Raw genomic sequence first — 13,341 nt, 5'->3', positions numbered from 1 at the left:
TTTCCAGTTAACCTGTAGGCATTGTAGTTAACCTTTGGGGCATTCACGGGGGAGGGGTGTTCTCTTATCAAATAGTTTCTAAAACTTACCAATGGGCAAAATAACTAATTTTCCTTCACACAGAGCATTTATAATCTGAGTGAAACATTTTTTAAAGGCACGATTAAATTCTTAAAATCAGAATGTTTGTTTTATATTGATTTATATTTGCTTCTCGTGTCTCCACTAAAAATCGCACTCTGGGTTCTTTCACCGTCCTCATACCTGCAATGTTGACTGAGGATATGAATGCAGCAAGAGCAGCGAGGCCCTGAGAAGTTGTGGAAGGATACAAATGTCCTCCCATCAGCACCAACCCACCAACTGCGGTCAACCCTGGGAAGAAAGCATGGATATGGTAAACAGTAGCTAATAGCCATGCTGCCAAATCAAATGTCATCGCTGAAAGACCTCACAAGCACATGCATCATAACGGAGAAAGTTCTCACACACGTTCTCACTGAAGTACTTTTGTGGGCAAAGAGTTACCAAAACATTTTCTCCTTTTGCATAAGAATTTTAACCTTTACTTTCTAGCTCTGTTCCCCTGATAAAGATATAAATCAATAATGTTATTAGACAACATTGTTTATGGAGCAAAGGGACCTCTGGTGGTTACAGAACTGGAAAATACTATGCATGAACTATAAATATATGATGGTGAAAGCCCATAGCTTTGGCCTTTCCTGAGCATAGTACTTCTTGGAATTGGACCCGTTCCCAGTGGAGATCCTGAAAGCCATGCCTGTGCAAGAGATGCCCACTGGGGCCATGAGGTTTCCAAGCCACAGCAGCTCCCACATCTGTCCACATAACTGTGCGGACTGTTGCATGGACCATGCTGCTGCTGTGAAACAGTTTCCAAATTTTATCAGAGGAATCCCTTCTTTAAAGGAAATCATAACTGAAAGAAGGAACAGTAGCTCTGCACTGCCTGAAATGGGAGCAGCCCAAAGGTATGACACACTCCATTAGCCTCTCACTTCCAACCCTACCCCTGCACCCTCTGGGAGCCCAAGTCACTGCAACCACCAAGATGCCAAGCCCTACAATTTGGAAAACACAGACTTTATAAACCTCATGGAAAGCACTCCTAGAGTTGAATAAGCCCTTGAAAACCTAAACTGAGGGAAAACAAGAGGCGAACAAACCTGAGATTGCATTAGTCACAGACATCAGTGGTGAGTGGAGAGCGGGGGTCACTCCCCAGACAGTGTGGTAGCCCACAATGCCAGCCAAGCCAAAAGTGGTCACCATCTGGGAAAAGGCTAAATTGGGAGCCGCAATGCCCAAACCCAGTATCCCAGTGAGACCTAGAGAAAGAGAGGAAAGAGTGTGAGTTCACATCCAATTATCTCGGGAGGATTAAAAGCACACACACACCCACACACAAACAAACATGTGGGATAGTTAATGCTTTAAAATTCCACACCCTTACCAATAATGAGATTTTTTGAGATGTTCCATGACTGGGAAGGGGGGTGGTGAAAGGGAGTTAAAGGTATTGCGAACAAAATTCAACTTCCTGACCACCACTCCCCAAAATATAATAAATTTTAAACATCTAGTAAAATTTATGAGTCACCTTAATAACAATTTGCACATTTTCCTCTGTATAACTTGTCCTCCTCCCCGTTTTAACTTTCACTGACAGTGCCACATGTGTTTATACAAGTGTTTTTATTCCAGAATTATAGGCCTATAAAGGATCTACCAAAGCATTTTCTACTTGGGCAACACACAACCTTTATAAGACAGACTTCTGTGAGGCCAAGTTCATGTCACTCTCAGATTTGGCTGAGGAAGAAGGATTTTAAGAGAGTAGGCAGGATTTCATTCACTCCAGCACCTCCCCAAAACATATGGCTTCCACCCACCCGGGACAGAAGTTTTGCAATTGCTCCTGAATCTGGACTGGACTGCTGGCCAGGGCAGTCAGCTCCAGCCTCAACACTAAGTCAGCAAACAGGACTTTACAAAGAAAAGGAAAAAAAAAAAAAGCGAATTAAATTAAGAATGTGCAGAATACAAACAGTCAGCTCTCAACATACATCTTTAATTATCGCCTTTCCTAATAGCAAACATGTGGATGGCTGTTCTACAACAGAGGAAAGGGTTACCTAGTGGTCAGTGAAAACCAAATGCTAATGGGTGACCAGGAAGCTGGAATTTAACTTTTTTGAATAAGGTACTTTTATCCCTTGATATAAACTATTTCAAGTGGCATAGCTGGAACATTAGCAGTTGACATTCATTTAACTTTAAATCAGTCAATAAGACTGTAGTTTTAATTTTTTTTTTTAATTTTTTAATTTTTTTCGCTGCCCCACACAGCATGTGAGATCTTAGTTCCCCAACCAGGGACTGAACCAGTGCCCCCTGCAGTGGAAGCACGCAGTCTTAACCACTGGACCACCAGGGAAGTCTCTGTAGTTTTAATTTTTATTTTCCTACCCACATACAAGATTTCCAGGGTTCCAATGGATGGCCTGTTAACCATCTGGAGGGAGAGTTAGACAGAATATTGTTTTGTGTTTCAGTTAAACATCAGAGAAGGGCTGTGCAGGGTTATATTTAAGGACATGTTTTCTTAAGCCAGACTGCCTGGTTCAAATCCTGGCTCTACTGCCTGTCAGCTGTGTGATCTCAGGCAAGTTACTCAACCTCTCTGTGCTCCAGTACCCTCATCTGTAAAATTTTTAACCCTCTCTGTCTTCATCTGGAAAAAGAAAATAATAATATGCCCACTTTACTGAGTACTTATAAGGAATAAATGAGTTAAGGCACATGAAGTGTTTTAGCACAATGCCTAGCACTCATTAAATGCCCACATTAGTTCAGAAGCACTAAATTACCATAACCTGCAGTCAATTGTGTTGGGCATCTAAGATAGAAATCCCACATCTGAAGGTTTTCTTTTCTTTTTTTTTTAATAAATTTATTTATTTTTGGCTGTGTTGGGTCTTCGTTGCTGCATGAGGGCTTTCTCTAGTTGCGGTGAACAGGGCCTACTCTTTGTTGCGGTGCGCGGGCTTCTCATTGCAGTGGCTTCTCTTGTTGCGGAGCACAGGCTCTAGGCGTGTGGGCTTCAGTAGTTGTAGCACACGGGCTCAGTAGCTGTGGCTTGTGGGCTCTAGAGAGCAGGCTCAGTAGTTGTGGTGCACGGGTTTAGTTGCTCCGCAGCATGTGGGATCTTCCCAGACCAGGGCTCGAACCCGTGTCCCCTGCATTGGCAGGCGGATTCTTAACCACTGCACCACCAGGGAAGCCCCAGGTTTTCTTTTTAACTATTTAATAAACTAAAGTCTTTTCTATAATACATTCAGTAATTTCAAATGTGCTATATTTAGTTTGTATAACACAGGAAATAGAAAAGAAAAACAGAGAAAAAAAGAAAAGGGAAAAAAAGCAAATCACATTCTTTGAAGAATGCTAGTCAAATAGATTCCTAACATATACACAAGAAAAACACTCGGTTTTATTATAAAGGAGGAAGTTTTAGGGCACAGAAAAACAAATATAAGGCCATCCTTTTATTCACTGGAATATGCCAATGTTACATCTACTAAAATGCAATAAATCTTGACTCAATAAACATAAGAGAAACCTAGAAAAATAAATCATCATTCATGCCTCACTACATTTCCTTATGAATTGTAAAGAGAAATGGAAATTTACAACCCTGCTGACAGTACTCTCCATGCACAATACAGTAATATGGTTTCTTTTTTTTTAACAAGTAAGAGCAAATAGGGACACTGCTCCATCTATTCACAATGTTCGCAACTAAAGGCTTTTTCAGTCATTTTGCTGAGACTTGCTCTTTATTCAAGGAGAGTTACATATTTAGCTTTAAAACATCTGGACTCACATGGGAATTTGGAGAATGCTGAGGCTACAAGAATTCTGTGTGCTTTGTACTGGTCCTTATTCTTTATAGTTTGCTTTTGTTTTGTTTTTATTTTGGCTCTAAGCAAATCTAAACATTTTTAATTCATTCTATGAGACAGAAACCAATTTAAAATCAAATATCCATATTTCAGACTCTAACAGTTCATAGCCAGAATGAATATTTATCATTATTTTACGATAATTCTTTACTGCCTTCATGAAGGTGAATTAGAAAACAAAGAATCTATGTTAAATTGTAAAGACAGAGATAAAAATTTAAAAATTGAATTTTTTTTTACTAGGTGAATAACTTACTGTTTATTCTTCAATGCAAATATTTGGTTCCCCAGTCTTACCCAGAGGTGTAGATAATCACAAGTGATGTTTTATAAACCACAAAAAATAAACCAATAACCACATTTACATGCACTTAACACCAACACAATCTGACATACATCAATACTCATTTGATATATAGAAAAATATTAACGATTATATTTTAAATGTTTTCTATAAAAGAAAAGTATTAACAGCCTATGTATTATTTCATACTCATTCAATCCAGCATTTATCCCAGTGCCTGCATCTCTGAGGGTATACAATGCAGTCTCCACGTCCACAGAGGTGGACAGATGACATGTATGTGAAAATTGCTTCTAACAGGCCCAAGTCCTGATGGAATCCAACAAAGGACAACAGCATTTCATTTACTAATTTTGACAATTAATACATTACTCACAAAGTTCAAAGAATTTGGACTAAATCTTCATAGATGGGACCCTCACCTGCTGTATATGCAGAAGCTGATGTCATCGTCTTCCTGAAGGGCGTGACCGTAGCTGCTTTTTCAGCCTCCAGCTCAGCCACTGTCTTCTGTTTTACTGGGGCACCTTGAGGAATATTTTTCGGCGTGGGAGCAGGGAAGATCACTTCGCCATCCTAACAGAAATTAGAAAAATAGCACTTTTTGAAGTCAATCCAGTGTTGGGGAAAAACTCTTCTCTGAAAAATAATTTTAAATAAATATAGAAATTCACACAATTTATAACATCACTTTATATAAATATATAACACACATGTATATAAATATATAATGTCTGTGTCATGCATACATACATAGATGTACAATTAGTATGTGTATAGAACATATAAGGAAGAATACAGAACAAACTTAAAAGCAGATAGGTGGGGGGGGAATATTTAATTTTTACTTTATTCAGTTCTGGGTTTTTTGCCTGTTTTTTTGTTTCTGTTTTTCAAAAGCAATGCATATTTTAGGTGAGTCACACATGTATATAAATCTTGCAATATTTTTCTTTAAATTGTTCTACATTTTTAAACAATTTTTATTGGCATAAACCCAACACATCGATACTTTATTAGAATATATCCCAATTCCAAAATAGGATCGTTCCATAAACAAAAATCCTAAAACAAATGTATAATGAAAACACAGGAGAAACAGATCTCTTTACTTACCTTCATCACTACAGTTCCTCTAATGACATGACCCATTGTACCAAAGTCAAAGTCATCTTTCACTTCAAAATAAAAATTGTCTTTGTCAGAGCTGATGGCCTTCAGGAGCTTGGTGATGTTGTTGGAATACAGGGTGCTGGCCTGAGTGGCCATTCGGCTGGGAAGGTCTGTGTAGCCTATGTGAGTAATTCCCTAAACAAACAAAAATACAGTCAGAAAGGTCTGTTACTAAATGCCCATATTCTTTCTAGGACAGTTCTCAGTCAAGGCTAAGTTCTGAAATTACAAATCTTTATAAATATACACACACACTCACAAATACATATTTCAAAAGGAGCTTTAAATGTGACTATTTTTAATTTTAGAAAATTTCAGGCCTCAGTTTCTCTAAATATTTCAAGCAATAAACACCCTCTCACAAATCACTAAAGATATAGGAACAGGTTCATAGATAGAGGAAGCTTTGTGCTATACCTTATGAACATAAAGTTCTCCTGGCTTGGTGGTTTCAAAGTTTCCGCCAGCCTCAGCAGCTAAATCCACAACAACGGAACCTTCCTTCATGGACTCGATCATTTCTTTACTAAACAAAACGGGAGCTTTTTTACCTAATAAAACCAAAGAAAACAGTACAAATTACATGGTAATTTCTTAAAACTCTATATTCTAATTATTACAGGAGTCTCTGGATACCCAGGAATTTAACATCTGAAAATTCAACTCTTTCAAAGAGACCCCCTAAAGTTCATAACACAGGTGAGACTGGTCAGTCTCCTAAGGAAGAAATAGGATGAGTCTGAGCTGCAAAGTCCGTGGGTGGGAGGGAGCCGCTTAGCCAGAGAGCAAGCCTTGTCATTTGCTAAGCATGGAAATTTCAGCTAGCACTGCTCTTTCCAACTGGTTTACACCCAGTACCACTCATGAAGAGATCAACATTTTGCCTGTTTTTTAAAACATGCATAATAAATAAGCTAGTAAGGAAACTATGTGCACCCAAATTGGACGATTCATAAAGATCACAAATGTCAAGGGAACATTCAATAGTAATCTATGAATTACAAAATAAAGTATTTCCAATCATCTTAACCGATGTCACCAGATTTTCCCACATGCTATATTAATCTACTTTAATTTAACACAGGATAACTTCGAGGAGAGACAGGGAAGTGCCATGAAATGAAAACAGTAGGATACCACAACTCCAAAAAATCTTAGGAATCACTCATACATTTTTATTCCCACTCAACAACTACTTATTCTGCACCTCTGGTGAGTCGAGCTCCATGCCTGGTGCTGGAGAGTTTACTGGTAGATAAACAGAAAAGATCCCTGCTCTCATGAAGCCTGCCCATCATGAGATATTTCACATTTTATAATAAATCATTTACTAATCCTTACATAGAGGATAACGCACCAAACATAAGGATTTTTCAAGCTAACATAAATTAATATGTTCAACAGGGGTCCACACTGTGGGCATAATACCTTGTTCAAGTTTCATAAAACAGTGTAAATATCTAAGCCAAAAGAAAAAGGAAATAAACTTGTGAGATTGGCCACAGGAAAGCAGAGAGTTAATAGCCTAATTATCTTTTTTTCTTCTTTCGAAAGTTTTCAACTCTGTGTCTACAGAATTTTAGTAAAAAGCACTGTCAGTTTTATAAATGGAAATTAATTCAAAGTAAAATTTGCATGGTAATAATCTGCTTTTCAATCTACTTGACTGGAATATATGTGATTCAAAAAAGAAAAATAACATTTTTTTGTAGCACATGTGAAAAAAAAAGTTGTAAAGATACATGTGGGTGTACCTCCTTTCTCAATGCAAACTTTATACTGCCAAGATCAAATCCAACTCCTAAGCCTCCTATTGCCGAAGGCCTTTCTCCCCGGGTTGAAGCACTCTTCTTAGCATTTCTTCTCACTCCTGCCCCACTGGACCTTCTGCTCCAGCCACAATGGTTTGTTAGAGAAGCTCTGGTTCTCTCTTCTGAGTCTCCATGAAAAAGAGCAAGAATGAGGAGATCTTTTCCTAAAGACAACACCCTTTAGTCCTGGTAGTTTCGCCACTTCTCAAAATTCTCTGGAATTACATATTCCTGTCCTCTACCCTCCCGCACTGTAGTCCACTAAAGGTATCTTGAATACTTAAACTTTCCTCGAGCAGGAGAATTTGGGGATGCAAACAACATACATCTGAGGACTCGTCCCAAAATAAAGGTCATGCTGACCAGCACTGCAGTGATTTAAAGCTCTGGGTGACGTGGCTGCCATAAATTTGCCATAAAGTGGCAAATTTAAAGGGCTAACCTGTACTTTCCAGGTATTTACTGTCATCACCACCCACCCCCACCCCTTGTCCAGAGCCTCTTCTTTATTAACCAGACTCTCGTTTGTCACAGCCTTTCCTCCCACCTTACTTGTACCCTCCAGTCTTAGGTCGACGTGCCTTAAGCTACTCTTTTGGCCAGAACCAATTTGGATCCAGGTGCAACCCCTTTGAATTCTAACCACACCAACTTTACGACCATCAACCTCACAAGTTTAATTTGGCATCGAACTAATTTCTCCTGCCCTAGAAATTCTGGATTCCTTCTTCCTTCTGAGATATCTATAGCTACAGATCAGACCCTGAATCTGTAATGCTGCCCACTTTATAAGACGTCAAGTGGCCAAAACCATTTAGGCTCCCTAGCAAACATCTGATGTACCACCTATTTCTCTTCTTTGATTTTACTTATTCAACCTTCACAAAACAATTTTTCAGTGGCTGACACAACTTTAAATACACACACACACACACACACACATTTGTGTCATAACAGAGATAACAGGTGTTCCGTCCATAGTATCACTCTGAAATTCAACCACTTTTGAAAGGATAGCATTTTCTTTCACGTAAGAGTATTTTACTTAGTACATAGCCAAATAACTGGAGGGTATGTTAAAAAAGTATACTTAAGTTATAGAGGAATGTTTAAAAGACATGGAATTATTACAAGTAAAAAAAAGCACACAGCAAAACAGTATGTATAGGATGTTCACATTCAGTAAGAAAAAATTTATATATACATATATATGAATGTTTCAAGTATGTGTGTGTGTGTGTGCGTATATAGATACACAGACACACACACACACAAAATATTACATATACTATATAGTTCCTAGCAAATTCTATAGAGTATAATGTTTAACAATATCAGGATGTCTTTTGAGTAGTAAGACTAGGAATAATTTATTTCCTTCTTTGTGCTTTTTCTTATCTCCCAAGTGTTCTAGAAGAGCTTGTTTTAATGTAATACTTTTAAAAATTCAATAAGGGCTACAGGGAATACAATGATGAATATAACAGTGCAGCTGCCTTTAAGAACTCACATGTGGCTTAATTTTTTGAAAATTCTGAAAAGTGCAGAAATGCAAATTAAAAACAGAAGAGGGGAAGAAAGGGAGCCAAAAGAGGAGCCGAGTAGCACATAAATGTTCCAAATGAGCAAATCCTCAAAAGATTAGGTCAAGGGAGGGAAAGACTGAGAAGGAAATTTCAAAATACTATCTTACCCTGATGGCCTACTATGATAAAAATGTAAGGTAAGGGGCTTCCCTGGTGGCGCAGTGGTTGAGAGTCTGCCTGCCAATGCAGGGGACATGGGTTCGAGCCCTGGTCTGGGAAGATCCCACATGCCGCGGAGCAGCTGGGCCCGTGAGCCACAATTACTGAGCCTGCGCGTCTGGAGCCTGTGCTCCGCAACAAGAGAGGCCGCGATAGTGAGAGGCCCGCGCACCGCGATGAAGAGTGGCCCCCGCTCGCCGCAGCTAGAGAAAGCCCTCGCACAGAAACGGAGACCCAACACAGCCAAAAATAAATTAATTAATTAATTAATTTAAAAAAAAAAATGTAAGGTAAGTGTGGCATCACAAAATGGAAGGAACCAAAGCAATAAAATGATTAGTTAGGTTTTGGGGGAAAAAAACTACCCAAACCTAATACCTTACTTCAAACTAAACTCTGAACTCTATAGGTCAGAATTAATTATAAAAGAAAAGAATCAACCCATAAAGAAAAGAAAAAAAGGAAAACCTTGGTGAATATCTCTCCTGTCTTTATATTGAAAAGTACTTCCTAAATTTACAGCAATGGGAAAAATTACAAAGGAAAACGTCAATAGACTTAAATATGAAAAAGGTATGTATTACTATCCTCAAAAAAAAATAAACATGACAAAAAATTAATATAATAAAAAGCTCACAGAAATTTAAATAAAAACAAAACACTAAGATACTAATTGATAAATGAACAGCAAATACAAATGGCCAACTCAAAGAGAATGGTAACAACCAAATGAAAAAAGTTCACCCTCAGTAAGACTGAAAGAAATGTGAGTACAAAGGGTGAGAAACATTTTTGCCCTCAAACTGAAAGAGTCAACAAAATCCAAATACTGCTGAAATGAAACAATTAGCTGGAAAACCTGCTAATGAAATTATGAACTGTATAATCTTTCAGCAAAGCATAGTAGATCAAGTGTGTATCAACAGGCCAAAAATACTGATATTCATTCATCCAGTAATTCTACTTCTAAGGTTTGATTAATCCTGGGGAAATAAATGAAAATACAGATACAAGAATAAAGCAGAAAAAAAATGTTAGAACATTATTTTTAATTGACAAAAACTGGAAATAAATGAAAAGGCTAACTTTGGGAGAACAGTTAAGTAAAATACAGTACATTCAAACAAGAAAATTCCACAAAACCATTAAAATATATTTGCGAAGAGTTCTTAATGACTTATTATGTTAAGGGAGAAAACTTATGATATAATAATATTAAGTGGATAAAGTAAGAAAGATATTTTATCTTCATCTAACATGATAAAAATGCATGGAAAAAAGGCTGAAAGAAAATGGTAAAATGTTAAGAGTATTTTTCACTGAGTAGAAGCATCACAAATGATCTTTGTTTTCTACTTTGTACTTTACTGCATTTCCAACAAAAGTCAGATACTATTTTTATAAAAATAAACAGATAAAGCATAAAGTTTTAAAGTTTCCCCCTTTAAGCTGAGGACAGAGATTAAAGAGTTGCACTAGAAGAATTAAAATAACTTAGAAATGCCCTTAACCAGTCTGTTAATTTACCAATTGAAAACACTGAACTCAAAATCCTCTGCCCTCCCTGCTACAGCAAGGGAAGCTATACAGTTAGGACAGCCTTTCAAAGAGTGAATCCAAACACTTATACAGGGAGACAGAAATATAACTAAGGATGGATAACAGACAGGAAGATGTGCACAGATTTTTTTATAATATATAACATAGAAAAGAATATATCCAATGTTTAATTAGAGATGTCCCATATAGAGATGTCCCATAATTACCCCAGTGACAGCCCTGGGCAGATCCTAGACACAAGGATAAAAGATCAAATGAGCATATCAGGTGTTTCAAGACAGGACTGTAGAAAGCAGAAGAGTTAATAAAAGAAGGCAGATAAGAGGTATTTTTTTAGAGGCACAATTGGGCTTTCCCCTTTTGACTGCTCATTTCTGTTAATTTTATCATTTATCTGCAAAAGATGAGATATACAAAAAGACCAAGACTGTTACATCTCTTCAAACCACCCTCCCCCAAAAATCACTATGATTGAAAAAATTAACAAGGAGAAAAAAAAAATTTAATATATTTCCTGGCACAATACAAACTGTGGGTGAAAGATGTTCAACTTCATGAAATATTTCTTGGTTCCTTATGGTTCATGGACATTAAGTTCCTGGTAAGGTTACTCAGTTCCCTCCCCGTTGGGAGTTTATTTCCATACTTTTGCCAAGACAATGGTAGGACATCATTCACTCACAGTCATCATTCAAGTATTCATCCATTCATTGATTCAAGTAATAACTTCGTGCCTACCATGTGCAGGCTAGATGGGGAAGGAAAGCTTTACTTACAGCTCTAAGGTCTAATAGTTTAGGACTGAAAGAGGTTGCATTCAAAGAGTAGTGAACATTTTTATTAGGAGAATAGCTGAGATATTTATAGCACTCATCTAAAAGTTTTAATTATAGAGTTTCCCAATTGGATGCCTTGGGATGGCCATTATTTGGGGTGAGTAGAGTTGCCAAGATTAGTGTAAGGCAACCTTGAATCTCTGTGTGCACCGAGAACTGACAATAGACAGAAAAAAATGCCTCACACATGTGCACTGTTTCTAGACGTATGTATGTATGGCTGTGATTCACACAAAGTTATTCTGAAATGTGATTGAATTCATCGTATCTTTTCATACTCATGTTTTCTCATTAAACGAATACTAAGATGCAGTTCTTAAAGTAGTAAATTCAAAAATTTCTAGAAAAAAATTAGTTTTCTAAAAATAGCTTTAACAACTTATCACTATGCGGCAAAAGAATATACCACTGGCCTCTCTACAACAATAAATTAAAAAAGAGAGATTTGGCTTAGACTAAATCTCAACAGCTAAAGATTTACTGGAAAGTTTTGCAATATATTATACCTCTCTGAATAAATCAGGCCTAACATGATCATCTGAAATCAATAAATTCTCAGATTCTATCTTACTGGAAAAAGATTCAAGCCCTCACAAACAACTTTAATCACACACACACACACACAAAAAAAAAAACAGAAAGAAAGTAAGGAAGGAAGAAGGAAATAAAGAAAAATAGGAAACCACTAAAAATATTAAGAACAACAAGACACCAAGATGAAAAATGCTTACCACAAAATTTTATAATAATTCCAAAGAGCATTTAGCATTATTTACTGGAATTATTCAATGGCATTTAATCAGATGGGGAAATTCCTAACTTCCTGGCCTGTAAGGCATCAAATTAAGCAGGCTCAAGAAAAACTTTCTGGGCTTCCCTGGTGGCACAGTGGCTAAGAATCCGCCTGCCAATTCAGGGGACACGGGTTTGAGCCCTGGTCCGGGAAGATCCCACGTGCCACGGAGCAACTAAGCCCGTGCGCTACAACTACTGAGCCTGTGCTCTAGAGCCCGCGAGCCACAACTACTGAGCCCACATGCCACAACTACTGAAGCCCGTGCACCTAGAGCCCGTGCTCCGCAACAAGAGAAGCCACCGCAATGAGAAGCACGTGCACCTCAACGCAGAGTAGCCCCCACTCGCCACAACTAGAGAAAGCCCGCGCGCAGCAACGAAGACCAAACGCAGCCAAAAATAAATAAATAAATTTATAAAAACAAAGCAAAAAGAAAACCTTTCTGCTTTAACAAGAACATGGTATATTTAACAGTATAGTAGTAAAGAGATTAATAATATAAATTATAGAATATATGTCTGCAAACCAAAATAGATATCTCATGAACAAGTACTATAAATAAAAGGATAATTTTTAATGCAACACAATACTATATATTGACTACATGCAAAACAGAGCATGTAAAAATGTTCTGAACTTTAGTATTTATACATTAAGAAATGTCATTCTAAGCATACAATTTTATACTGAGCACTAGTGTTTATCCAGCACCCTCTTGTCACTACTCTGATTTCCATTTTCTCCACACAGTCCATGAGCTTCAGGAGAAATGACCTGAAACTACTCCAGAGGCAGGCCTGGCTGGCCTAAGAGTAATCTCAGCACCTACTGAAGACCAGTTCAGAAATCCAGGTGTAAGCTGAGGGGCATCTCATTGCCCTGCCTACATGGATTGGTTCAGAAGTGGGGATGTAACCCAGTCAAGGCCAATAAGAATGAGGGAAAGTGTGCTAAGGGCCTGTGAAAAAGAAGTTCCCTTGCTCTTCAAGAGGGAGCCATCAGAACGGCTTGCCTTGCCCTCTGGATGTGTGCTGCGCACAGTGGAGGCCTGCCTCTGCTCCTGACGATGAAACCAACTCAGAGAGGGCGGAGCTAAAAGAGGACAAAGCGGCACAGCAGAGTCCCGA

The 13,341-nt window shown here is 37.9% G+C and overlaps 1 protein-coding gene across 5 annotated transcripts in view; it reads right to left on the bottom strand.

Moving 5' to 3' along the window:
- The window catches only part of NNT (nicotinamide nucleotide transhydrogenase), a 97,016-nt gene that overhangs the window by 42,292 nt on the left and 41,383 nt on the right, over positions 1–13,341 (bottom strand). For all 5 annotated transcript variants that reach the window (XM_036845315.1, XM_036845319.1, XM_036845316.1 and 2 more), the window contains exons 8-12: positions 5,884–6,017; positions 5,410–5,601; positions 4,716–4,869; positions 1,191–1,352; positions 265–375 (exon numbers count right to left, since the gene is read on the bottom strand). In XM_036845315.1, coding sequence (XP_036701210.1) covers positions 265–375; positions 1,191–1,352; positions 4,716–4,869; positions 5,410–5,601; positions 5,884–6,017 — 753 coding nt within the window. The remainder of the gene's footprint in view (positions 1–264; positions 376–1,190; positions 1,353–4,715; positions 4,870–5,409; positions 5,602–5,883; positions 6,018–13,341) is intronic.

This window comes from Balaenoptera musculus, chromosome 3 (assembly GCF_009873245.2).
Source record: "Balaenoptera musculus isolate JJ_BM4_2016_0621 chromosome 3, mBalMus1.pri.v3, whole genome shotgun sequence".
In the NCBI taxonomy this organism is placed as follows: Eukaryota; Metazoa; Chordata; class Mammalia; order Artiodactyla; family Balaenopteridae; genus Balaenoptera; species Balaenoptera musculus.
This window is presented reverse-complemented; position numbering and strand designations above follow the sequence as displayed.